Source organism: Pelophylax lessonae (genome assembly GCF_965119305.1).
Source record: "Pelophylax lessonae genome assembly, chromosome: 1".
NCBI classification, from domain to species: domain Eukaryota; kingdom Metazoa; phylum Chordata; class Amphibia; order Anura; family Ranidae; genus Pelophylax; species Pelophylax lessonae.
In genome coordinates, this window is record NC_138768.1 from 192,538,650 (window position 1) to 192,566,272 (window position 27,623).

Genomic DNA, 27,623 nt, shown 5'->3' on the forward strand with positions numbered 1-27,623 from the left:
TACCTGAAGGCGACGGAATCGTTCCGTAAGACGGATTCACTTTTTGTGATCCCGGATGGCCCCAGAAAGGGGTTGCCTGCATCTGCCGCGACTATATCCAAATGGATCAGACAGACGGTGGTACAGGCTTATTCTATTAAGGGTCGGAATCCTCCGTTCCCTGTTAGGGCGCACTCCACTCGAGCGCTCAGTACTTCCTGGGCCTTCCGCCATCAGGCGTCAGTAGTCCAGGTATGTAAGGCGGCCACTTGGTCGTCGGTACATACCTTTACAAAATTTTATAAGATTGATGTGATGGCATCGGCGGATGCCTCATTTGGCCGCAAGGTTTTGCAGGCCGCAATTTGAGGAGACCGGTGGTCTACCTCGAGGGTTTTTTTCTGTTGAAAAATTTCTGTTGAGTCTCATCACCGAGGATGAGCATTGTAAACTTCTAGTTGGCATCGGTTGGGCCTTCTAGATTGGATTTGATTTCCATTTTCCCACCCCTCATTTGTGGTACTGCTTTGGGACGTCCCGAGGGTGTTGAATCACCGAGGACTACGTCTGTCAATGAGCGACAGAGAAAAACGGATTTTTGTAAAATCTTACCGTAAAATCCTTTTCTCTTTGACAGACAGCTCATTGACAGACGTAGTACCCGCCCCTCTGTTTTTGAGTTGGGTTGGGTTAAATTCTCTAAACACTGCTTTGTGACATAACTGATTTGCTGTAGCAGAGAGAGAGAGGATATACCCTCGGGGACTGCCCCTAGGGTGTGGCCAGAGTATTTTCTTTCCTGTCTAGTCCTACTCCTGTGGAGGGCAGCATAACCCGAGGGTGTTGAATCACCGAGGACTACGTCTGTCAATGAGCTAAGAGAAAAGGATTTTACGGTAAGATTTTACAAAAATCCGTTTTTTTCACATTTTTTTTATATGAAATTCCCCCCAAAAAAAAGTAAAAATAGAAATTTTTTAACATTTTCGGCCAATTTGTTTTATGCTACATATGTTTGGTAAAAAAAATCGCAAAAAGCGTATTTTGATTGATTTGCGCAAAAGTTATCGCGTTTACTAACAAAGGGAAAGATTTTTGTCATTTTGTTGTTTTTTTTTTTTTTTTTAAAGCATAATGGCGGCGATCTGCAATTTTTTTTTGCGGTACTGCGACATTTGGGCGGACAGATCGGACCCTTGACTGACATTTTTGACACTTTGGGGGTTACCAGTGACATTTCTACAGTAATCAGTGCTATATATATGCACTGTTACTGTAAAATTACACTGGCAGTGAAGGGGTTAACTTTATTTGAGAGGGAGGGGCTGTGTGTGTCCCTAGGGGCGTGATTCTAACTGTGATTGTCTGTGGCTTGAGCTGTAGGAACACTGATCAACGGTCCTACATAGTAGAACCGTATGATCAGTGTTTCTACACAGGGGAGAATAACAGGCAGCTTGTTTACACAAGCTGCCTGCCTTTCTCCCTCTCCCCCGACGATCGCAGAGTGAGCGGTGGACATCGGTCCGCCGGTGACACGCACGGGGGAGCCCGTGACCACGCGGGAGCTCCCCAGAGCCTCATAGGCTAGTGACGTATATATACATCACTTTGCCTGTGAGGGGCTGACCGCCGCAGTATATCTACTTGCGGCGGTCGGCAAGCGGTTAAGGACCCTTCCTGCCATCATCTTACTGTCTATTGACAATATATCAAAGGCTTGTAAGGGTTGCTACAAAGTTTGACTGAATTGAAGTTCATAAGGTCAGTGTAGATCAGCAGCAGTACTCAGGTGTGCTGTGTCATTCAAATGATGCTGCTTGGTTAGTATAATAGGGCATCATTCGTGTCAAGAAAGTATTCCCTCCAACAGCCCTAACCACTGACAAAAGACCAGGCAACTTTTTCCAGTTTATTATTCAGTTTAGCTGACAATGGAGTTGAAAGGCAAATAGACTGAGCACTTTGCAAAATGCAGTTGCTTCAGAGCTTAGTAAATGGGCAGAAGCTCTGCTGACTTCCGTCATCCAATCATGTGTAAGCAAAAATGCTGCTTTTATTTTCCTTGCACGTGATTGGATACTCTTTACAAAGTGAAGCTTTACCTATTTCTGGAGCAACTGCACTTGCAGAGTGCAGTCTTTATGCCTTTAGTAAATAAATCCCAATGTGCCTGCTGAATTAAATATAAAAAAGAAAACCAAAGTACAATAACATTAATTAAAAAAAAAAAAACGGCATGTTATTGTACGTTTTTTTTTTTCTTTTTTTTGACAGGCTATCGAATTGATTTAGACATATTCTCAGGCATGTATGAACCTAACATTTAAACTGGTAGTGTGTACCCAGATACCTATACAATTGATATATCATTTTGAAAGACCAGCCTAAAGCTGGATACACACTATCCAACTTTTGTGGTTCGATTTCCATCAGATTTACCTTTTCTATGTAGTGCAAGGGCCTGCCAGATTGCATACAAATTGAAAGTGTTTAGGTCTGACCTCATATTATATGGTTTTGGTAAGTCTAAAGGAAAAAGTCTTCAGAAAATCTTAGTGTGTATGGCCCATAAGACTAAGTGGAGGCTGTCTACAAAATGTGATGAAATATACCAATATACACTCAGTTTGAAATATCAGTATCTGAATTTCAGAGAAACACAGGAAGTTTTTTTCCAGCCATATATCGGAGTCCTGTTGTACACCAGAAATCCTTCTATCTGCTGCAATTGACACTGTTAAATTCATACCTTCTTTTCCAAACAAGCCAGGCAATGCTTACTCACGTTCCCATACTTGAAATGTAATAACCATCATAACACACACAACAGCCCATACATGTGTGGGAAGAAAATAAGGATGTCAGGAACACAATTTCCAGGTCCTGTGCCATAAAACAACAACAAAAAAAAAAACAATAATTTTCCAGTGAAAGGTGCAGAATGCTATGGAGACCTGAGGTAAAATGGGATAGCATATCAGTGTGAAACGTGTCTTTCTGGGCTACAAAATACGGTCATAACCTAGTTCTAATTGAGAAATCTTTGTAGCAATTGCTTCATGAAAAAGTATTCTCGGTGACACAGCTAATTTTTTTAGTGGCATGCTTCCTGACTATGACCATATTTTTTTTATATTTTTTTTGATATATACAAATCAACTTTATTTAAGGATGACATCAACTTGGAAGGTTTTGCAGTTCTTGCCCCAGAGAATAATATTGGGCGGGAAGACCAAATGCTTCATGCTTTCAGGTGCATGAGTTTGAGAGGCTTCCAAGCTCTTGCTGGCCGCCTTCTAAGCCTTGTCTAGCTGCCTTTGCAGTCCCATTGCTTTGCATCATAGAAAAGCAGTTCTGTAAGCACAAGATCTAAATTCAGAAAATAAGCCATTGATAAATTAACCGGCAATGCACCAGGCTCAGTGTTAAATCCAATAAATGGTGCATCTTTAACTAATCTCACATTCTCCTATGTAATGGGCAATTGCTGATCATATTTTCAAAACCATGTATTTCCATATGACATTTTAAATAGACTTGGGTGCTCTCTGGTTGTAGCAATCTTTACTTCTACTAGTTTATCATAAAATCTGTTTCAGTACCACTTAAGCCTTGGGCTAGATTGTAAAACAATGGCACAAAACATCAACATGCTAGACAATTGCAACCTAGTATGACATGAATGAGAACATATTTTTTGCACTCAGTGTGCCTGTCTGTTTTAATTTTAGATCTTGTGGATGCTCTGAAGCCGGAGTATGTGGCTCCTCTGGTGTTGTGGCTCTGTCATGAAAGCTGTCAGGAAAATGGTAGTTTGTTCGAGGTGAGAATTTCTTCAGTTGTCAAGAGGCCAATTATTTTTTGTATTTCGGAAATTTAAGAAAAGCTATGCATTATGTGTTTTTGCTCTATTAAAATTAACAATAATTGAGCAGACTTTGGAATGTATACTGGCGATATTATTACACAATAGAACATTTTTAATATGTCTAGCGTGTGTGTGTGTGTATAAATATAAATATGTCTGTGTGTGTGTATATATATATATATATATATATATAAATATATATATATATATATATATATATATATATATAAATGTGTGTGTGTGTGTGTATGTATGTATGTGTGTGTGTGTGTGTGTGTGTATGTATGTATGTGTGTATATATATATATATATATATATATATATAAATAATTTGTGTGTGTATGTATGTGTGTGTGTGTGTGTGTGTGTATGTGTATATATATATATATATATATATATATATATATATATACAGTGGGTACGGAAAGTATTCAGACCCCCTTAAATTTTTCACTCTTTGCTATATTGCAGCCATTTGCTAAAATCATTTAGGTTCATTCTTCTTCCTCATGAATGTACGCATAGCACCCCATACTGACAGAAAAACACAGAATTGTTGACATTGTTGCAGATTTATTAAAAAAGAAAAACTGAAATATCACATGGTCCTAAGTATTCAGACCCTTTGCTCAGTATTTAGTAGAAGCCCCCTTTTGATCTAATACAGCCAGGAGTCTTTTTGGGAAAGATGCAACAAGTCTTTCACACCTGGATTTGGGGATCCTCTGCCATTCCTCCTTGCAGATCCTCTCCAGTTCTGTCAGGTTGGATGGTAAACGTTGGTGGACAGCCATTTTTAGGTCTCTCCAGAGATGCTCAATTGGGTTTAAGTCAGGGCTCTGGCTGGGCCATTCAAGAACAGTCACAGAGTTGTTGTGAAGCCACTCCTTCGTTATTTTAGCTGTGTGCTTAGGGTCATTGTCTTGTTGGAAGGTAAACCTTCGGCCCAGTCTGAGGTCCAGAGCACTCTGGAGAAGGTTTTTGTCCAGGATATCCCTGTACTTGGCCGCATTCATCTTTCCCTCGATTGCAACCAGTCGTCCTGTCCCTGCAGCTGAAAAACACCCCCACAGCATGATGCTGCCACCACCATGCTTCACTGTTGGGACTGTATTGGACAGGTGATGAGCAGTGCCTGGTTTTCTCCACACATACCGCTTAGAATTAAGGCCAAAAGTTCTATTTTGGTCTCATCAGACCAGAGAATCTTATTTCTCACCATCTTGGAGTCCTTCAGGTGTTTTTTTAGCAAACTCCATGCGGGCTTTCATGTGTCTTACACTGAGGAGAGGCTTCCGTCGGGCCACTCTGCCATAAAGCCCCGACTGGTGGAGGGCTGCAGTGATGGTTGACTTTCTACAACTTTCTCCCATCTCCTGACTGCATCTCTGGAGCTCAGCCACAGTGATCTTTGAGTTCTTCTTTACCTCTCTCACCAAGGCTCTTCTCCCCCGATAGCTCAGTTTGGCCGGACGGCCAGCTCTAGGAAGGGTTCTGGTCGTCCCAAACGTCTTCCATTTGAGGATTATGGAGGCCACTGTGCTCTTAGCTTTGACCTCATGATTCTCATTTGCTCTGACATGCATTGTGATCTGGAAGCAGTGGTGTACCAATAGGGGGGGGCGGGGGGGGCGGTCCGCCCCGGGTGCCACACATTAGGGGGGTGTCAGCGAGCACCAGGGTGACACCCGGGGCCAGCCGCCGGACTGCCTCCGCCGCTCGCTTATACAGGAGCGCAGAGGAGGAGAAGCTGTATAGCAGAGAATGGGAGAGAGACTCACTTCGCTCACGAGCCCTGCATACACAGCGGGAAATGCCGAAGTTAACTCTGCTAGTTAATGAGAAGGCGATTGGTTGCTAGGACCGCCTAGCAACCAATCACCGGCTCATTAACTAGCACTGTAAACTTCGGCATTTCCCGCTGACCGCTGTGTATGCAGGGCTCGTGAGCCTCTCTCCCATTCTCTGCTTTGAACAGTTCCTCCCTCTCTGCTCTCCTCCTCATAAGGTAAGGGGGCAGGGGGGGGGACAATTGTATTGTAAAGACAGTCGGGGGGGGGGGTGAGAGGGGGTCTGCATTGTAGAGGGGTTTTATTGGAAGGGGGGGTTGTCTGCATTGTAGAGGGGTTTTATTGGGGGGGGATCTGCATTGTAGAGGGGTTTTATTGGGGGGGGGGGTCTGCATTGTAAAGGGGTTTTATTGGGGGGGGGGGGGGGGTGTCTGCATTGTAGAGGGGTTTTATTGGGGGGGGGGGTCTGCATTGTAGAGGGGTTTTATTGGGGGAGGTCTGCATTGTAGAGGGGTTTTATTGGGGGGGGGGATCTACATTGTAAAGGGGTTTTATTGTAGGAGGGGAGTTGTCTGCATTGTAAAGGGGTTCTATTGGGGGGCTTGTATTGTAAAGTGGTTCTATTGGGGGGGGTCTGCATTTTAGAGGGGTTCTATGGGGGGGTTTGTATTGTAAAGGGTTCTATTGGGGGGGTTTGAATTGTAAAGGGGTACTATTGGGGGGTTTGTATTGTAAAGGGGTTCTATTGGGGGGGTCTGCATTGTAAAGGGGTACTATTGGGGGTGTTTTTATGTAAAGGGGTTCTATTGGGGGGTTTGCATTGTAGAGGGGTTCTATGGGGGGGTTTGTATTGTAAAGGGGTTCTATTGGCAGGGGCTTTGTATTGTTAAGGGGTTCTATTGGGGGGCTGTATAATGTAAAGGGTTCTATTGAGGGGGGGCGAGGGCTATGTCATGTAAAGGGTTCTATTTGGGGGGTGCGGAACTGTGTAATGTAAAGGGTTCTATGGGGGGGGGGGTGGGGGCTGTGTAATATAAGGGGTTCTTTTGGGGGGCAGGGGCTGTGTAATGTGAAGGGTTTCATGGGGGTTGGGGGCTGTGTAATGTAAGGGGTTCTATTGGGGGACGGGGGCTGTATAATGGAAAAGGTTCTATGGGGGGCGGGAGCTGTGTAACATGAAGGTTTCCATGAGGGGGATGTGGGCTGTGTAATGTAAAGGGTTCCAATGGGGGGGGGCTGCTTAATGTAAAGGGTTCCAATGGGGGGGCTGTGTAATGTAAAGGGGTCCAGGGGTACGGGGGCTGTGTAATGTAAAGGGTTCCAATGGGGAGGGGGCTGTGTAATGTAAAGGGTTCCAATGGGGGGGCTGTGTAATGTAAAGGGGTTCAGGGGTACGGGGGCTGTGTAATGTAAAGGGTTCCAATGGGGGGGGCTGTGTAATTTAAAGGGTTCCAATGGGGGGGGGCTGTGTAATGTAAAGGGGTCCAGGGATACGGGGGCTGTGTAATGTAAAGGGTTCCAATGGGGGGGGGCTGTGTAATGTGAAGGGTTCCAATGGGGGGGCTGTGTAATGTAAAGGGGTCCAGGGGTACGGGGGCTGTGTAATGTAAAGGGTTCCAATGGGGGGCTGTGTAATGTAAAGGGGTCCAGGGGTACAGGGGCTGTGTAATGTAAAGGGTTCCAATGGGGGGGCTGTGTAATGTAAAGGGGTCCAGGGGTACGGGGGCTGTGTAATCTAAAGGAGGTCTTCCTACATTTTACTCGCAGTTATTACTGCAGTCCTATACATTTTTTCCTGCATTTTCTGAAAACGCACCAAAAGTCTTGCATGCGCATCTTTGGCGTGCTTTCAGAAAACAGGAAAATAATTTTTTGGGGGGGAGCTACACCATGGTTTACTGCACCAGGTGACACCAACCCTAGTGACACCACTGGCAGTAGCACACAGTAAGTATGCCACTGCCAGTTACATGTATGTCTGTCTGGCGCCTCAAGTCAATCGGCGCCGTTTTTGCAGAGGAGGAGGGGCCTGGTCGCCGGGTCAATGTGCGGTTCGTCGCCTGCACGCCGGGGGGGGGGGGGGTGCCAGATATAGGATCCGCCCCGGGTGCCAAATGCTCTAGGTACGCCCCTGTCTGGAAGGTCTTATATAGACACGTGTGGCTTTCCTAATCAAGTCCAATTAGTATAATCAAACACAGCTGGACTCAAATGAAGGTGTAGAACCATCTCAAGGATGATCAGAAGAAATGGAAAGCACCTGAGTTAAATATATGAGTGTCACAGCAAAGGGTCTGAATACTTAGGACCATGTGATATTTCAGTTTTTCTTTTTTAATAAATCTGCAACAATGTCAACAATTCTGTGTTTTTCTGTCAGTATGGGGTGCTATGTGTACATTCATGAGGAAGAAGAATGAACCTAAATGATTTTAGCAAATGGCTGCAATATAACAAAGAGTGGAAAATTTAAGGGGGTCTGAATGCTTTCCGTACCCACTGTATGTATGTATATATATATAATGTACGTACGTACGTATGTTTATTTCGAGGTGGTGCAAGCTTGCCTTCCTCAGGACACCTTGTACCTTGTCAAAACTTCGAAATAAACCTGATCACTGAGTGTTTCAAACCCTATGAGTGCTGCTGCCTTATCTTTTGGATTATACAGTATATATTTTATTTTTATGCATTGCTATATATTATAAGATGTATATGTGATGAAATGAATGGAGTAAAAAAAATTATAAATCACTAATGTAGGCCATAGACGGATCAAAATTTGGCTCGTGTAGCAGAAACTGGTAGAATTTTGATCCATGTATGGTCAGGCTGGTTGTACTCAAGTCCAAAACCTCCCACTTTTATAGTACAATAGCGCAGTAGAGGGATTCCCCCATCAATACTGACTGTGTTGATGGGGGAATCAAGCAATTTTCTTTACTTCAACCAGTGGTTGAAGGAAATAAAATTGCATAATGTATGACCTGCCTTATGCTGGCCTTAAATTGCAGAGAATAACTGGATACGGTTAACTGTGCACAATGACCTGGATTGACAGAGAATCATCTATAAAAAAAGTGAAATGCATAGTGAGGTCTTGATTGCACTATAGTATGTTATTGTGTGCATAGCGCACATATGTTAGTGAGCATTGTAACATACACTGCAATGTGTTTTTAACACATGTTGCAGTGCTCCCCCCATTTCTACCATCTCTAAGGTTATGTGGTGCAGTGAGATGTGCTAAAATGCAATAAGTCCTTTTTTTTTTTTTTTTACATTTTTTTTTCTCCAAAGCACACAAAATGTAGTGTGTTACTGTGAATTGAAGCCACAGAAAATAAGCCACGTTTTGGGCAACCTAGTCCAATACCACTGGTTGTGAACAATCCTTGAGAGCAAAATACTGCAAAATTGCATACATGATCTTCCCAGCGTCCAGTTTCAGGGGGAAAAAAGAGGGATAACATTAGTTGGCAATGCCTGAGCGGTGGCATCACCCATAGGCTTACTATGGGGCATCCGTTGTTGGCTGTTGCTAACCCCTTAAGCCTGCCACTGGATCACATGACTGGACTGGAGCGCCCTGAGAATAGGGCGTGCACACGATCACAATTGGATGATAAAAATCGCTTTCGGATTTATCGTACGATAATATGATCGCTAGTACACAGCTTCCGACAGCCAATCACGACAGTTCATCCAACAGTATCTAAAGGGAGAAACATGAAAACATTTCTTGTACGATAGCCTAGCGAACGAAAATCATTTAGTCAGTACAGTATGTGTCCGCTACAAATCGATAGACCAAGACAGTGCATGATCAGAAACGTGAAAATAACCTGGAAGGAGGTTGGAGAACCTAAACGATATTCGTACCACGAAAATGCTCCAGCAAACGACCAGAAAATCTTTTACTTGCACCATGCTTTCCTTTTTTTGTTTGTTCTTTTTAACTACTTCTGCTCCGGAAGGTTTTACCCCCTCCTTTACCAGGCCATTTATTGCGTTACGAAACTGCGTTGCTTTAACTGACAATTGCGCAGTTGTGCAATGCTGTACCCAAATAAAATTGATGTCTTTTTTTCCCCCACAAATAGAGCTTTCTTTTGGGGTATCGGATCACCTGTGCCCTTTTTATTTTTTGCACTATAAAAAAAAACACAATTTTGGAAAAAATAAATACATTTTTTAATTTATGCTATAAAAGATGCCCAATAGAAAAAATTAAAAAAATCAAATTTTTTTCATCACTTTAGGCCAAGCTGTATTCTGCTACATATTTTTGGTAAAAAAAAAAAAAATCCTAATAAGTGTATATTGATTGGTTTACGCAAAAGTTATAGCGTCTACAAACTATGGGATGTTTTTACTAGTAATGACGGTGATCAGCAATTTTTAGCGGGACTGCGAGTTTGCGGCATACAAATCTGACATTACGTGACACTTTTTGGGGACCAGTGACGCCAATACAGTGCTAAAAAAAATGCATGTTTACCGTATAAAGGGGAAGGGGTTAACACCAGGGATGATCAAGGGGTTAAGTGAGCTCATTGGAAGTGCTTTCTAACTGTGGGGAAGTGCATGCACTGGAGGAAAAGAGATCTGTGTTTACGCTTACCTGAAACAGAAGATCTCTTTTACTCCTTGACAGAACAGTGGTCTGCTTTGTTTGCATAGACAGACCGCCGTTCTGTCATTCTGCCGAACGATCAGCGAGTCCCGGGTCCAAACACAGCAGGAGTGGCGCTCCGGCGATGTGCGCACGCCCCTTACATCACCTGCACAGAATCACGTACATGTATGTGATTTTGCGCAGCCGGGCCGCCCTGCCGCAGTATATCTGCGTTAGGCAGTCTGGAACTGGTTAAGGACATTCTGTGCAGCCAATATCCCCAAGATGGTAGTGCTGCGTCCTGCATTCCTTCAATCTAGTTCTCTATTTGTACTGTGAGAACGAGCTAAAAAACTAAAGGAAATGAGTGAACGTGTGGAGAGCAATACACAAATATGCCTCTATTATACAAACACAAATAGCCAAAAGGCGTGGCTACCACAAGGGTCATACACGTACATGGCATCACTTCCGATACGCAACTATGAAAAAAGGAAGCTTTTCATGAATCGTATGGAAAAAAATTGAACGTTTTAGTAGAACGCTTTTAACAGTTAAATTCGATATTAATATCATGCAACAAAACCCGAAACGGTAAGTCGTCCGATTATCTGATCCTGTGTACACCGCATAAGCCTTTGCCTTCTGGAGGTTAATATAGGAGTTCGAAGAGGCTTCAGAGCTGATTTACGCTTAGTACTACAAATTCCACTTTAAGATAAGCCCTATATCATATGGTTTTGAGTTGTAGGAAAAGACATTAAAGATCAAGGGAACATAAGAATAAGCTTGGTTTAATTTGTGCCTAACACAACCTTTCAGTATTGGCCATCCTTTCTCTGTCTGTGTTCTTACACTGGGAAAAAGGTGCAAATCCTTATTACATGAGTTGTGTTGTAAAATGAGTTGGAGATGCAGCAAATTTAAACTGTCAACATGTCTTTTTACAGGTTGGAGCAGGATGGATTGGAAAATGTGAGTATTTCTAAAACTATGATTCTCTCTTGGGTATTCTGTAACAATGATAAAGATGAGTACAGTACAGTGGTGATCGAAAGTTTGGGCACCCCAAAATTTGTATTAATGTGCATAAAGAAGCCAAGAAAAGATGGAAAAATCTCCAAAAGGCATCAAATTACAGATTAGACATTCTTATAATATGTCAACAAAAGTTTGATTTTATTTCCATCATTGCCCCTTTAAAATTACAGAAAACAAAAAATGGCGCCTGCAAAAGTTTGGGCACCCTGCAGAATTTATAGCATGCACTGTCCCCTTTGCAAGGCTGAGACCTGCCAGTGTCATGGATTGTTCTCAATCATCGTCTGGGAAGACCAGGTGATGTCAATCTCAAAGGTTTTAAATGCCCAGACTCATCTGACCTTGCCCCAACAATCAGCACCATGGGATCTTCTAAGCAGTTGCTTAGAAAACTGAAGCAGAAAATAGTTGACGCTCACAAAGCTGGAGCAGGCTATAAGAAGATAGCAAAGCGTTTTCAGATTTCAATATCCTCTGTTCGGAATGTAATTAAGAAATGGCAGTCATCAGGAACAGTGGAAGTTAAAGCAAGATCTGGAAGACCAAGAAAAATATCAGACAGAACAGCTCGCAGGATTGTGAGAAAAACAATTCAAAACCCACGTTTTGACTGCATGATCCCTCCAGAAAGATCTGGCAGACACTGGAGTTGTGGTACACTATTCCACTATAAAGAGATACTTGTACAAATATGGTCTTCACGGAAGAGACATCAGAAGAAAACCTCTTCTACGTCCCCACAAAAATCAACATTTGAACTTTGTAAATGAACATCTAGACAAGCCTAATGCATTTTGGAAACAAGTTCTGTGGACCGATGAGGTTAAAATTGAACTTTTTGGCCGGAATGAGCAAAGGTACGTTTGGAGAAGAAGGGGCACAGAATTTAATGAAAAGAACCTCTGTCCAACTGTTAAGCATGGGGGTGGATCAATCATGCTTTGGGGTTGTATTGCAGCCAGTGGCACAGGGAACATCTCACGAGTAGAAGGAAAAATGGATTCAATAAAATTTCAGCAATTTTGGATGGTAACTTGATGCCATCTGTGAAAAAGCTGAAGTTAAAGAGAGGATGGCTTCTACAAATGGATAATGATCCTAAACACTCCTCGAAATCCATGGGGGATTACATCAAGGGCGTAAACTGAAGGTTTTGCCATGGCCTTCACAATCTTCTGACCTCAACATAATTGAAAATCTATGGAAAGACCTTAAAAGAGCAGTGTGTGACAGACAGCCCAGAAATCTCAAAGAACTGGAAGACTTTTGTAAGGAAGAATGGGCAAAGATACCTCAAACAAGAATTGAAAGACTCTTGGCTGGCTATAAAAAGTGTTTACAAGCTGTGATACTTGCCAAAGGGGGCAGTACAAGATATTAACTGCAGGGTGCCCAAACTTTTGCAGACACCATTTTTTTGTTTTCTGTTATTTTGAAAGTGTAAATGATAGAAATAAAATCTAACTTTTTTTGACATATTGTAAGAATGTCTAATCTGTAATTTGATGCCTTTTGGAGTTTTTTCCATCTTTCCTTGGCTTCTTTATGCACATTAATACACATTTTTTACATGGGGTGCCCAAACTTTCGATCACCACTGTATAGAAAAAAAATGTTGTTTTGTTGATGAACAGTGAATACTATTTAAGAAGTCTTACAACTATACTAAAATCAGCTTACCTTAAAAATTTTATATCATTTTCTTTTCACTTTTACAAATAAACTTTGCAACAGTAGACCCATGACATTAGTTTTGCAGAACATAAAGTGTTTTCTAGAGTGTGGAGTAGAAGCTTTTTGGTTTTAGGCTGTCCCTTAGTCTGTACGCAGCTCTACATAGCAGGTAGGGAAGAATACTTCATTTTCTGTCCCATTCAGGTATGTCATTTGATTTTTAGCTACAAATATATTTATTGGCACTGAAGTTATGGTTACTTTGGTTATCGTGTGCAAATGAGCCTAGGTCCTGCACTTGGATGCCTAAAAACGCCATGTTTTTAGGCTTTTAAATGTTTTTTTTCTTACTGATCTAAATACAGCTAGTTTTATGTTGCTGGACAGCTTTGTACATGCATGTACTGTATATACGCATATAACAGAATCCAGGAAAAGCTAGAAACCTTTTTACACTCGTGTACTCATGAAAACGCAAGAATACGGACATTTATTATATAGCCTATCCTCACGTTTTTACGCAGGAATTTTCTGCTAGGAATCCTATACATCAGTAACATGTTTAATTACCCTAAAACTTCACTTGCTTACTGATGATGTAAATATGATGAATTATTATGCTGTGTTTCATATTTACTTGATTTAAATCAAATGAAATATTTTTTTAGTTCCCAACATAAATACATAAAAAAAAAAAAATACACTTCTCTTTTAGTCTGAAATGTGTATAATGCAGTGCCCCTTGCTGCAGGTAGATTCTCAAATGTGCCTCTGGAAGGCTCGGCTTCTTTTATTCTTGTAATTTTGTGAAATTTAACTTCCTTTCCCTATAGTTTGTACTCATCAATCTGTATTCTCACATATCCAAAAAATGGTTTATTGAATAATAGTATATTCTGATAATATTACATTATTCATCAGAGAAGAAAGAAGTCTCTTAAAGTGGTGCTAATGGCTATGGGATTTTTGCTTTGTGATTTTAACACCTAACTCACAAAGCTTTTTTATTAGGTAAAGCCAGATACATTTGGCTGTTATAATGGCTTCATCTTTTTACCTGCTAGTAGCAGGTGAAATGCTAGTCACTATCTGGCCCCAATGGTTTTTCTGTCAAGAGCACCATAAGGGTATAAAAATATCCTATTTGTGTTCACGCTATTGCTTTTAGTTTAACTTAAAAATCATATTTCAGGGTGTTTTCTTTCTTCTTAAGTAGGGTACACCCTATAAGGCCCCTTTCACACGAGCGATCCGATCAGATCCGCCTGTCAGTTTTTTAGGCGGATCTGATCGGATCCTCCATGCATCCCTCTGGGGCAGCGGGTGTCAGCGGGGACATGTCCGCTGACACCCGCTGCCATCCACATCCGATCCTGTCCCTGAAATCCGGACGGATGGAAACCCTATTTTCCATCCGTCCAGGGGATCGCATCGGATGGGATCGGATGAGAGCGGACAGGCGGTATTCTGAAAACCAATCCCTGTGGAGTCTCTTCGATCCAAAGCCCAGGCTGTACATGTGGCCTAGGCTTTTGCCTAAGTTGGGACTAGGTCCTGGTGCTTAGTGCAACCTCCTGTCAATCACGTGTAAGAATGCTAAACTTCAGTGGACAATACAGCCCGTGGAATTTTTCAGCGATGCGCGAGAGAGGACAAGGCTTAAATGACAAATTCAGGAAGAGAAAAAAATAGACCCAGCCCCCCTTCCTATCTGACTTAATACAATAAGTCCCCCCTTCCTTCCCCTAGGTCTACAGCCTCTCGCCTACTGTGCGCAGGCGCAGCGCGGATAGGTTTGCACTAGATTTTTACTGGCTAGTCTGCAAACAAAACCGGAAGCTGTAGTTGTCGGAGGAGGTGAAGAATTTTTTTTTTTAAATCAAGAACTTGTCCTTTAGGGCTCATGCACCCTGGCATTTAGCTTTTCTAAACACAGAAGCCATCTGGCAATAAAAAATACTTTTATGCTTTACAGAACATTTTTTTTCCAGCATAGGTGTCCCTTCGTTAAAGCAGGTTTACATGCTTAGTCTCATTTAGAGTGTCTAGTTGGATCCTGGAAATACTGAATTCTATTTCCTCAAAACAAAGCTAAACTTGACCGCACCCAAACACAGGTAAATGCACAATGTGAATTGCACCACTGAAAAGTTATTACATGTGTTTTTATGCATTTGCAAATGTTCTGTAAATGCATATAAACCTATGTTTGATAGTGCAAGTGTTAATGAGGCCTTAAAGTGATGTTAGTCTCCTTTTTTTTTTTTTTTTAAATATTAAACAAGTTATACAGTAATACCTTGGTTTGCGAGCATAATGCGTTCCAGCAGCATGCTTGTAATCCAAAGCGCTCGTATATCAAATGCAAATTTTCCCATAGGAAATAATGGAAACTCAGATGATTTGTTCCACAACCATTTATTGGTATAAATAAAGATATGCTGCTATCATATATAAAGCACATTACTGTACAGTATAAGCATGCCATCCCCTCTGTTAAATAACATTGTGTCCCTGTGTCTGTACTATATTTAACCACTTTACCACTGAGTACTGGAATAGTACTGCGGCAAAGTGGCACGATCCCGTCTGACGACGTAGACCTACGTCGCCAGACTCCTCCCCTGTAGGCGGCGCTCGCGCGCCGCCGGAGGTGCGCTCCCGCTGTTTTCATTCACAACGGGAGTCGGGCCAGGGGAGGAGCAGCGGCGATCGCCGCTGCTCTGCCCCGAGCGTCGGATCTAGTGTGGCGATCCGCCCGCCTGTGTAAACACAAGCGGGCGGATCTCCTCAGTGACAGGGAGTGACAGATCGGAGTGTTCAGCATAGCTGGACATCCGATCTGTCCCTTTCTCACATAGTCACCTCCCCCCCCCCCACACGTCAGTAAGCACCAGGCATACATTAACCCCTCCCTCTCCAATAAAATTAACCCCTTCCCTGCCAATGTCATTTTTACAGTAACAGTGCATATTTATAGCACTGATTACTGCAGTAATGTCACTGGTACCCCCAAAAGTGTCAAAAATGTCAGTCAAGGGTCCGATCTGTCCGCCGCAATGTCACAGTCCCGCAAAAAAAATCGCAGATCGCCGCCAAAAAAACACCAAAAATGACATAAATCTTTCCCTTTGTTAGTAAACGCAATAACTTTTGCGCAAACCAATCAAAATACGCTTATTGCGATTTTTTTTTACCAAACATGGGTAGCAGAAAACAAATTGGCCAAAAATTTAAAAAAAAATTGGTTTTTACATCTTTTTTGGGGGGAATTTCATATAAAAAAATGTTAAATATTGTTATTTTTTCAAAATAAACGCTCTTTTTTTGTTTATAGCGCAAAAAGTAAAAATCGCACAGGTGATCAAATACCACCAAAAGAAAGCTCTGTGGGAAAAAAAGGACGTCAATTTCGTTTGGGTACGGCATTGCACGACCGCGCAATTGTCAGTTAAAGTCGCACAGCACCGAATCGCAAAAAGTGGCCCAGACGTAAGACAGCAAAATGCTCTAGTGGTAAAGTGGTTAAAGATGCTGATTTCTACTGTACCAAAGCGTCTCCCGGCACTCGCATGACTCCTCGGCTCTCTGCTTCTCTCCTCCCCAGATGACGTCAGTGGGAGGGATTGGCCCCACCCGCCGGGGAGAGCAGAGAGATGAGGAGTCACATAAGTGCCGGGAGATGCTCTGAAACAGTAGAAATCAGCATCTTTTATATACAGTACAGGCACAGGGACACATCATTTTATGTAACAGAGGGAATGGCATGCTTATACTGTACTAAACTGCTCGTATATCAAGACGGTGCTCTCATATCAAGAAAGATTTTTAAAAAAAATGTTGCTCTTCTTTCAAAACGCTCGTAAACCAGGTTACTCGCAAACCAAGGTATTACTGTACTTCCTTGCTCTGTACAGTGGTTTTGCACAGAGCAGCCCAGCTCCTCCTCTTCTCTAGTCCCTCCCTCCTGCTGAGTGCCCCCACAGCAAGCAGCTTGCTATGGGGGTACCCAAGCTGAGCAGCTGTTCTGTGTGCCCATTCAGACACATGCCGCGTCTCAGCCCTGCCCCATTGCTCTCTTCATTGCCTCAATGACTTTGACAGCAGCGGGAGCCAATCAGGAGGGAAAGTCCTGGACAGCCAAGTCGCTCATGTAACATCGCTGGATCTGAGGGGGCTCAGGTAAGTATGAAGGGACTGCTGCACACAATTCTTCTTTTTTTTTTTTCTTAATGCATAGAATGCATTAAGATAAAAAAAAAAAAAAAACCTTCTGCTTTTTAGAATCACGTTAATCTAGACCTGAGCAGAAGTCCAGATCTGGTGTACAAAGCTCGTTTGTACATCTCCTATGGATCACAGGAGTTCAGTTCGTTTTGTACACCTGTGACCCATTTTCAGCAGAGATTTGGCTGAAGTCCGCTCTCTGCTGATGTCACAGAAGTCAGTCCAGGCACTGCGTCATCACAGCAATGGAAATCAGGATCCGCCAGGTGTCTGGACTGATAACCGGCTCAGCCATTCAGTGCTGAAAGCCTGAGCCGGCCGCTCTGTCCCCTCCATCCCCTCCACAACCCGGCGCTCCAGTGAGTGAAGAGGGGGCAGAGCGGAGAGCTGTTGACTGGCAGGCAACAGCTCTCTGCTCCTGGAGCTCTCAGAACCGAGCGATCGGCGGTGTTTGATCACTCGGTTCTCAGTGTAGAGGTGCCAGGGGACAGGTGCAGAATCGGACCGCTCCTGCATCCACCCAGGTAAGTATAAATCTAAAAAAAAAAAAAACCCATACATCTATTTTAAACTTGCCTTAAAACAAAGCTCTTCCAGTGCCGAGATGTCAGAGCTGCAGGCGCTCCCATCTTCACCTGTCTTGCTTCCGGGTCTGCTGGACTCCGGCTCTGTGACTTGCTGGAGCCGCGATGACGTCACTTCCGCGCCTGCACCAGTGATGTCATTGGCTGCATGTACAGTAAATAGCTCCTAAACGGTGCTAATTTAGGAGGTATTTACAGTACCGATAGGTAAGCCTTATTATAGGTTTACCTATAGGTAAAAGATAGTGATGGAAGTTTACTTTCACTTTAAGAACTGTTGTTACTCTAAAAAGGTTTTAGGTCAAGTTATGTTCACTTTTTAGATCAGAAATTTGTCAGCTGCACTTTGAGCCTAGGTTTACATGGCTGTGATGTGGTACATTGAATGTGATTCTCTCAGAAATCGCACCACATTCCTGTGCAAATCACATGCGATGTCTGTACGCTGTGAGCTATTTATTATGTATGGCTCAAATCGGACTGTATCCGCAGTGGAATTGGATTGCATAGGTGTTCACATCCGATTCAGGCAACCACACTGTTATGCGAGCTCTTTTTGGGTGTTGTTATTTTAACTGACACCAGCAGATCGCATAAACGCCATGCAATTTCAATGCGTTGCAGGAAACACACAGAATTCACTGTGTTTCCCACATTGCATATTTCTGACACAAGCTATATATTTTCTTTCCTTATGCAATATACCCATCAAACGCAACTCTCGCCCTAGCATGATATCATGAGCAGACTAAACAAATATTAAGTGTTGGGACTTACCACTATGGCAACCTTAAAAAGCATTGAAGTGCAGTACTATTTACCTTTATACTACATATAAAAATGTCTCCAGGAGAGCATCACTCGTAAATCTTCGATGCTTTTACATTAACTTGTCGGTGTTCAGCGTGTTTTCAACCTGTTCATTATCTCCTATGAAGACTATACGTTTCCAGTATCACAGCTTCAGCCTGCAATGTATGCACCCTGTCATTGTTATACTCCACAACATTTCACTTCCATTCTGCCGGTGTCCGCAGGGCCAGCTTTTCAGAATGAAATGTAATTTTGCTTTTTGGAGACAGGTTTTTGTGCTTTCACAAAGAGAATGAAAACCCTGCGCGCTTTTATACATTTTGGACTGAAAGGTCTCTTCCCTCCTGAGCCACAGAGCTTTGTAGCATAGGAAAAATGGCGAGACCTTTTTTAAAGCTGTTGGCAAACAAGATAGTTAGTTTTAAACACTTTGAACATCCTTTAGAAACTATCTTTGAGAACGAAGTTTATTCTGCATGTCTTCATACTCTTTGCCATCACCTTGAGGATGCTGATCAATATTTTCTATTCCCTTGTTGTAATTAGTGCGATGGGAAAGAACTCTCGGCGCCATTATCAGACAGAAGAATCGCCCAATGACGCCTGAAGCTGTACGTGATGAGTGGGCAAAGATTTGCGATTTCGATAATGCCACTAAGCCCCAAACAATTCAAGGTAACCATATATAAATTGGGCTGCAAAATATTGTTTAGGCCAACTATCGATTGGGAACCAGTTAATGTTTTGATGAACTATTGTAAAATCTGAATTATCCAGCTTATAAACCATGGATAATCAGTGGAGAAAAGATCTATTCCAGTTTGTCCCTCTACTGGGCTCCGCCATCCTTTTTTCTCGAACAACATGAAGAAGACAAAACAAGAAAGTAATTTACAGTCTGCACGTCCTAACTACCTCAGCTGCTCTCTGCATATGTCAGCGGTATATTTATGAAGTACTAGTTATGACATTCCCCAAATTGTTTCAATTTGAAACGCTTGCAGATATAAATCTGTAGTGAATGTTTAGTGAAAGTCAAAGGCACTGCTTTATAAATATACCCCATTTGCCTACCTAGTTTAACCAGTTGAGGACACTGGACGTGCTACACACGTCCAAAAAAAAAGATGTCCTCAAAGTACACAGGATGCGTGTAGCCTGTCCAGTCCTTCTGTCTCTCTGCTGTGTCTCCCAATTGCAATTCTCAACTTATAAATGAAGCCTGAGGCTCCATTCACACCTGAGCGTAGTGCAGAGACAGCTGCTGCACCACCTTTTATTTTTTTTCTTGGAGCGGCACCATTCATTTGAATGGGCCTCCCCCTGCTCCATAAAACGCCCCAAAAGAAGCTCATGTAGCAAATCTTGGCACAGACCTGGGAGCATTTGGCATTGCAATTTTTGCCACGATTTCAGCGCGTTTTCTTTTTCCACTCAACAATCGTGGCAAAATTGCACCGCGCTTGGAATGCCATTAACAAATAATGGCATCGCAAACGTATCCCATATATCCAAAAGATGCGGCACAATTAATGAAACCATAAATAAACATATGTCCTACAACCGTGTTTATCCAAACGTGGCAAAATCATAAATATCATAAATAGTGAAAAAATAAAAATATAATGTTCAAAAGTCCGTGCAGTGCAAATAAGTCCCAATATATTAAGTATTTGCCAATAAATATGGATACTCCAAAAGTGCTGACAGTGCTGTAAACATGCAGATACGAAGTCACATGAAAGTGACATAAGTGCTTCTAAGGTGCCCCAGTGAATAATCTCTACCAAAAAGACCATGCACCCCCTTGTGAGTGTGTGCTCACCTTAATAAATGTGACCTCGCAATTAAGATCAGTTAAGCAGCGCTTGACCCGGATTGAGCGAGACCGCGTCTGCCGGCATATGCAGCACACTTCAGGCTGTGTGTTTCTCACCACACCTCCACGATTTTTATCTGGTTATCGTTGCTCTATACGGAATGGTGCACCATAGCACCTATGAATGTGAGTAGCTCATTTTTGGTTATTTAATACATTTTATAAAAGGATTTCAGCACGATCTAGATTTTTTTTTCCTTCATATGATACCAACGTTGGAGAGAGGGAGAGATATCCCATAGAGGATCCCCACCTGGGGGGATTGAATAGATCTTATCTCCAGCCCAGAGAGGCACTAAGCGCTGCTTGACTGAGCTTAATTGCGAGGTCACATTTATTAAGGTGAGCGCCCACTCACAAGGGGATGCACAGTCTTTTTGGGAGAGATTATTCACTGTGGCACCTTAGAAGCACTTCTGTCACTTTCATGTGACTTCTTATCTGCATGTTTACAGCACTGTCAGCACTTTTGGAGTATCTATATTTATTGGCAAATACTTAATATATTGGGACTTATTTGCACAGCACAGACTTTTGAACATTGTATTATATATATTGTGATTTTATTTTTTCACCTTGGATTTTTGCACATTTTGGAGATATGAATTTATTCAGTTCATTTATTTTGTCACTATTTATGATTTTTATGATTTTGCCACGTTTGAATAAACACGGTTGTAGGACATGTATTTATTTTATTTATTGATTATACACACACGAGCAGCGCTAGTAAATGAATAGGATAACAATAATCATGTTCATCAAAGTCCAATAAAGATGGTGATTAAGCAGATAAAATCAGGTTTACAGACTCTCCACCCAGGTACTTGATACAGCAGGAAAGTGACACAGACCATCCACCACACACTGATTCTTACCGACAGGTGGAGATCAAAGCAGCAGTAAATGGTTATGGAACCACTACACTCTGTTCTCCTGGGAAAAAGCTGAGGACATCCGCACGCCGGTCAGCCAAACAGAACCAATCCTTTAGGGACAGTACTCCACATAAGATGATAGCCAGAAAACAATCCACCTTAAATCTCCAGGCAGGCGGCCAACCTCATGCATGGGGGAAATGTTAAAAATAATGCGCCCATAGTGCAGTATGTTTGAAACACCTTTATTATAATAACAAAGGCCTACACTCACCATCCAGCTAGAGAAAAAATGGCTGACCTCCGACTTCTGGGTATGACGTGATGACGCTGGCAAGCTCCTCCCGACGTGTTTCGTCACTACGATGTCCTCAGGGAGGGCCCCCTGAAGACGATGTAGTGACGAAACGCGTTTGTAGGAGCTTGCCAGCGTCATCACGTCACACCCGGAAGTCGGAGGTCGGCCATCTTTTTGGTTGAAACAGAGGAGCATTCCTTACAGAGTGTTTTACAAGCTTTCTGCCTACTATGTCTAGCTGGATGGTGAGAGCGCACGTAGGCTCTTTACCATGTCACCAGCTGTGTCCAATCACAGCTGGTTGCATAGTAAATAGGAAGTGCCGTTGATTGGCTTTCCTCAGAGTACGATCTGCGGCTCTCCTGACAGGGGGGTCTGCACTGGTAATCAGAGCATTGATTACCAGTGCAGATCCTTGGGAGGGGGGGGGTACCACTAGAGCCACCAGGGATGCCCACCCATGACCCAGGGGATGCCCACCATGGCCACCAGGGATGGCAATCAGGGCTCCGGGAGTCCGCCAGTGCCCTCCCCATCACTGCTGGTCGATAGTGCCCCTCCCCATCAGTGCTGCCCACCAGTGCCCATCATTGCCATCTATCAGGGCCGCCTATCAGTGCCCACCAATGCTGCATATCAGTGCCACCCCATCAGTTCCACCCCATCAATGCCTCCTCATCAGTGGCTGTCAGTGCGGCCTCATCAGTGCTGATCAGTGCAGAAAAAACGTATCTACTTACAAAATTTTATAAGCTAAACAAAACTTTTTTTTTCAAACTTTTCAGTGTTTTTTTATTTGTTTAGCAAAAAAGAAAAAACTTTGCGGTGATCAAATACCACCAAAAGAAAGCTCTATTTGTGGGGGAAAAAGGGACATAAATTTGGTTTAGGTACAGTATTGCATGACCGCGCAATTGTCATTCAAAATGCAACAGCGCTTAAAGCTATAAATTGGCCTGGGCGGGAAGGGGGAAAAGTGCCTGGTATTGAAGTGGTTAAGGTGGATTGTTTTCTGCCTATCATCTTATGTGGAGTACTGTCCCTAAAGGATTGGTTCGGTTTGGCTAACCCCAGCTTTTTCCCTGGAGAACGGGGTGTAGTGGTCCCATAACCACTAACTGCTGCTTTGATTGCCACCTGTCGGTAAGAGTCAGTGTGTGGTGGATGGTCTGTGTCACTTTCCTGCTGTATCAAGCACCTGGATGGAGAGTCCGTAAACCTGATTTATCTGCTTAACCACCATCTTTATTGGACTTTGATGAACATTATTACTGTTGTCCTATTTATTTACTAGCGCTGCTCTTGTGTATCATCTATACAAATGTTTCCAGTGTTTGAGCTAGCAGCTGGTGTTCAATAGGGGGCGCAGGTTATTTTGGGTTTAATAGTGTAATTATTGTTTCATTAATTGCGCAGCATCTTTTGGATATATTTTTTATGCACTTTTGAGATAGTGGAATGTTTGCAGCAATTCACTTCAGTCTGGTTGCTCGTGGGATTTATGTATTGCAAACGTATCCAGTGTTTTGCTGTGATTCTGAAATCACGGGTAGAATCACGTGATTATGCCCGTGATTGCAGTATGCTTAGGTGTGAACAGAGCCTGAGAGTTGCTGTGTAAATACAGCAGCTCCAGCTGTCAAAAAACAAATCTTCTGACCCAGTGTTTATCGACATTGCTCAGACATAAAATAGAGAAATACAAAGTAATATTGCTACTTTTTTTATCTACTCTGTTTCATTCATCTGTAGATCAATGCTGCTTTCACACTGTTCCATTGCAAAAACATGGATTTTGTGTTTTGCGCCTGTGCATTTTACATACATCTTAACAGGTGGGGGGGGGGGGGGGGGGGGTTGGTGCATTCTTCTTTCCTTTATTACTGCACTGAACATGCACCAGAAATGCAGCCTGCAGGATATAAAAATGCAACTGACCGGCAACTGTTTCGAAGAGTTCCGTAGGATTTAATGTCATGCATTTTTCTACCGCTTTTGGTAAGTTGAAAATGAAAGAAAAACTGATCAGTCTGAAAGGGCCTTTAATCTGCAGACGCTCTCAGTTAAGCAACCTGACAAGTTAGAAGATATATAATAAAATTTGTCTATTTTATTCTCCTATAAGCCCTTAGTTTACCTTTATTAACTCTTAACTCTTTCTTCCCCTTCTCCCTTAAACAATTTTTTTTAATATTTTGTCATTTTAAACAGGATAAATTAAGGAATAAAAAGAAAAATGTATGTTTCTCTATCATCCATTGATAGATGCAGTTCTCATACTTCTTATAAATTGGCTTATGCTGCCCCCTGTAGGAGTAGTTCTAGGCAGGAAAAAAAAACAATTCACTACGCCCATGGGGCTGTCCCCATAGGCATAACCCACACACCCTGCTCCAGGAAACCAGTTTGTTTCTGCCTAGAGAAGGAGTAGGACCTAGGTTTCCTGCTGGGACTTCGGTCTCAGTTTTTCTTATTCTTTTAAAGTTTTTGTTTTATTTATCTTTACTCACTTTGCTAGTTAGTGTTTAGGGGGATCCTCCTGGTGATCAATGCCGGCTGAGGTTTTCCCACTGGATAATCTAGATCCTTAAGGTCTCCTAGCCTGGCCTACGAGCGTGAGCAGGTTATATTCCAGCACTAGGCCTCGCCACGATGGATGGGGATGAGCCTGCGAGTGAATGTCTCGCTGGGAGCGATGACCTGGAACGTCCTGAGTCTCAGCGTACCCCTCGGCTGGCAGCTCCCCCACTCCGGGTGGGAGGTGGTCTGCCTGGAGCTGAGCCCACCTGGTCCATGGTATGGTGAGTAATTGTAGCCCCCCCCCCCTTATCCCTTGGTGGTCCCTCTCCTGGAGATAACGGGACCTGGACTTTCCTAAAGATCCCCCTGGCCTGTCAGGATACCAATCCCCGTTCCCTGTCCCCCTCTCCCGTCCCCTGAGCTAGCGCCCCTAGCTGGGGCGCCTGGCGTCCTTGGGGGGGGTGGTACCTTTTTCCTGCTTCTTTCCTGTCCTTCATATTGGGGGTCCCTGACTGCATGGCATGCCGTGGGCGCCACCATCTTTAGCGTGGGCAGTGTAATATATTTTTTCCATTGACTTGTATGGGGCAGCTATTTTTCCTGTGCTTCCTATTGATTTGCATTGGCAGCCATTTTTGTGTAGCCCTATGGAGCTGCACAGGCAGCGTGACCTTTCACATACCACGGTGATGTCATATCCTGTGATTCTCACTTCCTGCTGCACAGTCAGATTCAGGAGGGTTTCTCTGAAGGTGGTAAAGTACTGGGGTCTTTGTGGGCATATTCCGGCACACTCTGCTGTTGGTATATATTTAAGGGGAACTCTGCATACCGCAGCGATCAGCGGTGGGGACCGAGATCTGCATTTTTTAGGGGACAGTACGCCTTTTTTTCTGTTACAATAAATATGGAGTCCCAGGCAGTGAATTCACCCTCAGACCCCCTTAGTGCGACTACCGGACCTTCCGGATCGCAGTCGGTGGCCACGATTTCAGCAGCACTGGAAAGCCTGCCGACCAAGGTTTATTTTGTAATGAAAAAGGTTACTAGCCGAAAACGACTGTTGCCTTCACCATCATTGGTGCGGTCCTCTGATTCACAGACTGATATGGTTATCATGGATGCCCCCCTACCTGAGGGGTCGCTGTCCTCATAATCAAATGGTGAAGAGGACCTGTCCTCTTCAGCTGCAGCGCGGGAACGCGCTTTGGTGGAAGCCCTGATTGTTTCAGTAAGGGAAACTTTGAAAATGGCAGATGAGCCCACGCCGGCAGGGACACGGGTGTCTTTTGGCTCCTGCAAGACCCAATAATCGGGCAAGGTTTTTCCTGTCCCGAGAATTTTCATGATATTGTTAAGGACCAATGGCGGCGCATTAAGCGCATGCTAGCCTAAGTGCATCAAACGCTGTTTTCCCTTTTCTGAGACGGTACCGCCAAAGGTGGATTATCCTGTCTCCAGGTTGAACAAATCTACTATAGTGCTTGTGGAAGATTCCCCGGTTTTTACAGATCTGGTGGACAGGCGGGTGGAATCCCTTTCCCGCCATCTTCATGTGTTGGCGGGTTCTAATCTGAAACCGGTTTTTGTGCCTGTTTTGGTATCAGACGGTTACGGAATAGGTGAAGTATCTGAAGGGGAACTTGGATCCTTACATAGTTCCCCCAAAGCTGATGGAACTTATGGACCAGATGGCCCAGCCCCTGCTGTTCCTGTGTGATGCATCCTTGGATGCGGCCCCCATGGTGGCCAGAGTGTCCTCCAAAGGTAAAACACCCCGTAATAAGTCGGGGCCTTCCTTCACCGCTCATACACGTTCTTTTTGTGCCTACGGGGCGCAAGAAAAAGGTAAAGCCGTTCAGAGCCTCTGCAGGGCCTAAGAAGCCCTGGGACAAGCCCAAGGCCAGTCAGTCCGGTTCTGCGGACAAGTCCTCTTTAGCATGAAGGGGTGCCCTCACCCGCTTCTGGAGTGGGGGATGTCTGCGATTCTTTCAGTAACCCTGGACTTTTTTCATTTAAGACAAATGGGTTCACGAACTGATTCGTTCCGGGTACAAGATCGAATTTCGGTCCCGGCAGACAGGTTCTTTCAGTCGAGTCTTCACCTGTCTCCGGATCATTTGAAGGATGTCCTTGTTCAATGAGTGATTGTGCCGGTTCCTCCGCAGGAAAGCTTTCTAGGTTTGTATTCAAACCTGTTCACGGGGCCCAAAAATGAGGGCAAGGTGCATCCAAACCTCAAGGCTCTGAACTGCTTCGTGCGGGTGCAGTAGTTTCGAATGGAGTCCATTCAGTCGGTGGTGGAATCTTTGAATCGGGGATTTTCTGGTCTCCATCAATATCAAGGATGCGTACTTGCATGTCCCCATCTTCGAGAGACACCAGCGATTCCTTCACTTTGCGGTGGCAGAGGAGCATTTTCAATTTGCGGCGTTACCCTTTGGTCTCGCCCCTGCTCCCTGAGATTTTACCAACGTCCTGGCTCCGGTGCTGTCCTAGTTACGTCAGAGAGGGATTGCGATTTTGGTATATCTGGACGATCTCCTGTTACAAGCAGGCTCTCATTCAGGACTGTTGGGTGACATCTCAATCACAGTTCAGACACTTCAGGAATTTGGTGGACGATCATTTTCAAAAAATCTGCTCTGACGCCATTTGTACGGGTCACTTATCTGTGGCTGACTCTCGACTCCGCCCTGGCGAAGGTCTTTCTTCCCTTGGAAAAGCTTCAGAAGTTGCAAGGGGCGATCAGGTTGCTGATGGAAACCGATCGGTCTTCCCTATGGATTTGCATAAGGGCCCTGGTTCTGATGGTATCGACCTTCGAGGTGGTCCTATTTGCTCTGTCCCACTCGAGGCCTCTGCAGAAAGAGATTCTTGCAAAATGGAACAGGGACCCTCAGTTGTTGGACCATAAGATTCGCTTGAGCCATCTCACGAGGTTGGCACTATCTTGGTGGATCCAGTTGCTAGCTTTGTGTCAGGGAAAGTCCTTCCTGCCGCTATTCTGGACAGTGGTCACCACGGACACCAGCCTGTCAGGCTGGGGCTGAGTGCTGGGATAGCTCTGTGCCCAGGGGACTTTGTCGACAGAGTCTTCCTTGCCGATCAATATTCTGGAGCTCAGAGCGAACAAGCTTTGCCTGTTACACTGGATGAGTCGACTACGCGGTTCTCCTGTTCAGATACAATCAGACAATGCCACGGCTGTGGCTTACATCAATCATCAATGGGGCCCCAAGAGTGTCCTGGCGGCCAAGGAGGTGGCCGAGATTCTGGTATGGGCGGAAGACAATGTTCTGACTCTTTCCGCGGTCCACATTCCGGGTGTTGAGAATTGACAAGCGAATTACCTGAGTCATTAGGTGCTGGATCAAGGGGAATGGTCCCTTCATCTGGAGGTGTTTCATCTACTGTGTGTCCGGTGGGGGGACTCCGGAGGTGGATCCGT

At 43.7% G+C, this 27,623-nt stretch overlaps 1 protein-coding gene across 2 annotated transcripts in view; it reads left to right on the forward strand.

The window, feature by feature from the left end:
- HSD17B4 (hydroxysteroid 17-beta dehydrogenase 4) overlaps window positions 1-27,623 on the forward strand; it is a 544,183-nt gene that overhangs the window by 201,973 nt on the left and 314,587 nt on the right. For both annotated transcript variants that reach the window (XM_082251744.1, XM_082251745.1), the window contains exons 9-11: window positions 3,714-3,805; window positions 11,209-11,233; window positions 19,144-19,272. In XM_082251744.1, coding sequence (XP_082107870.1) covers window positions 3,714-3,805; window positions 11,209-11,233; window positions 19,144-19,272 — 246 coding nt within the window. The remainder of the gene's footprint in view (window positions 1-3,713; window positions 3,806-11,208; window positions 11,234-19,143; window positions 19,273-27,623) is intronic.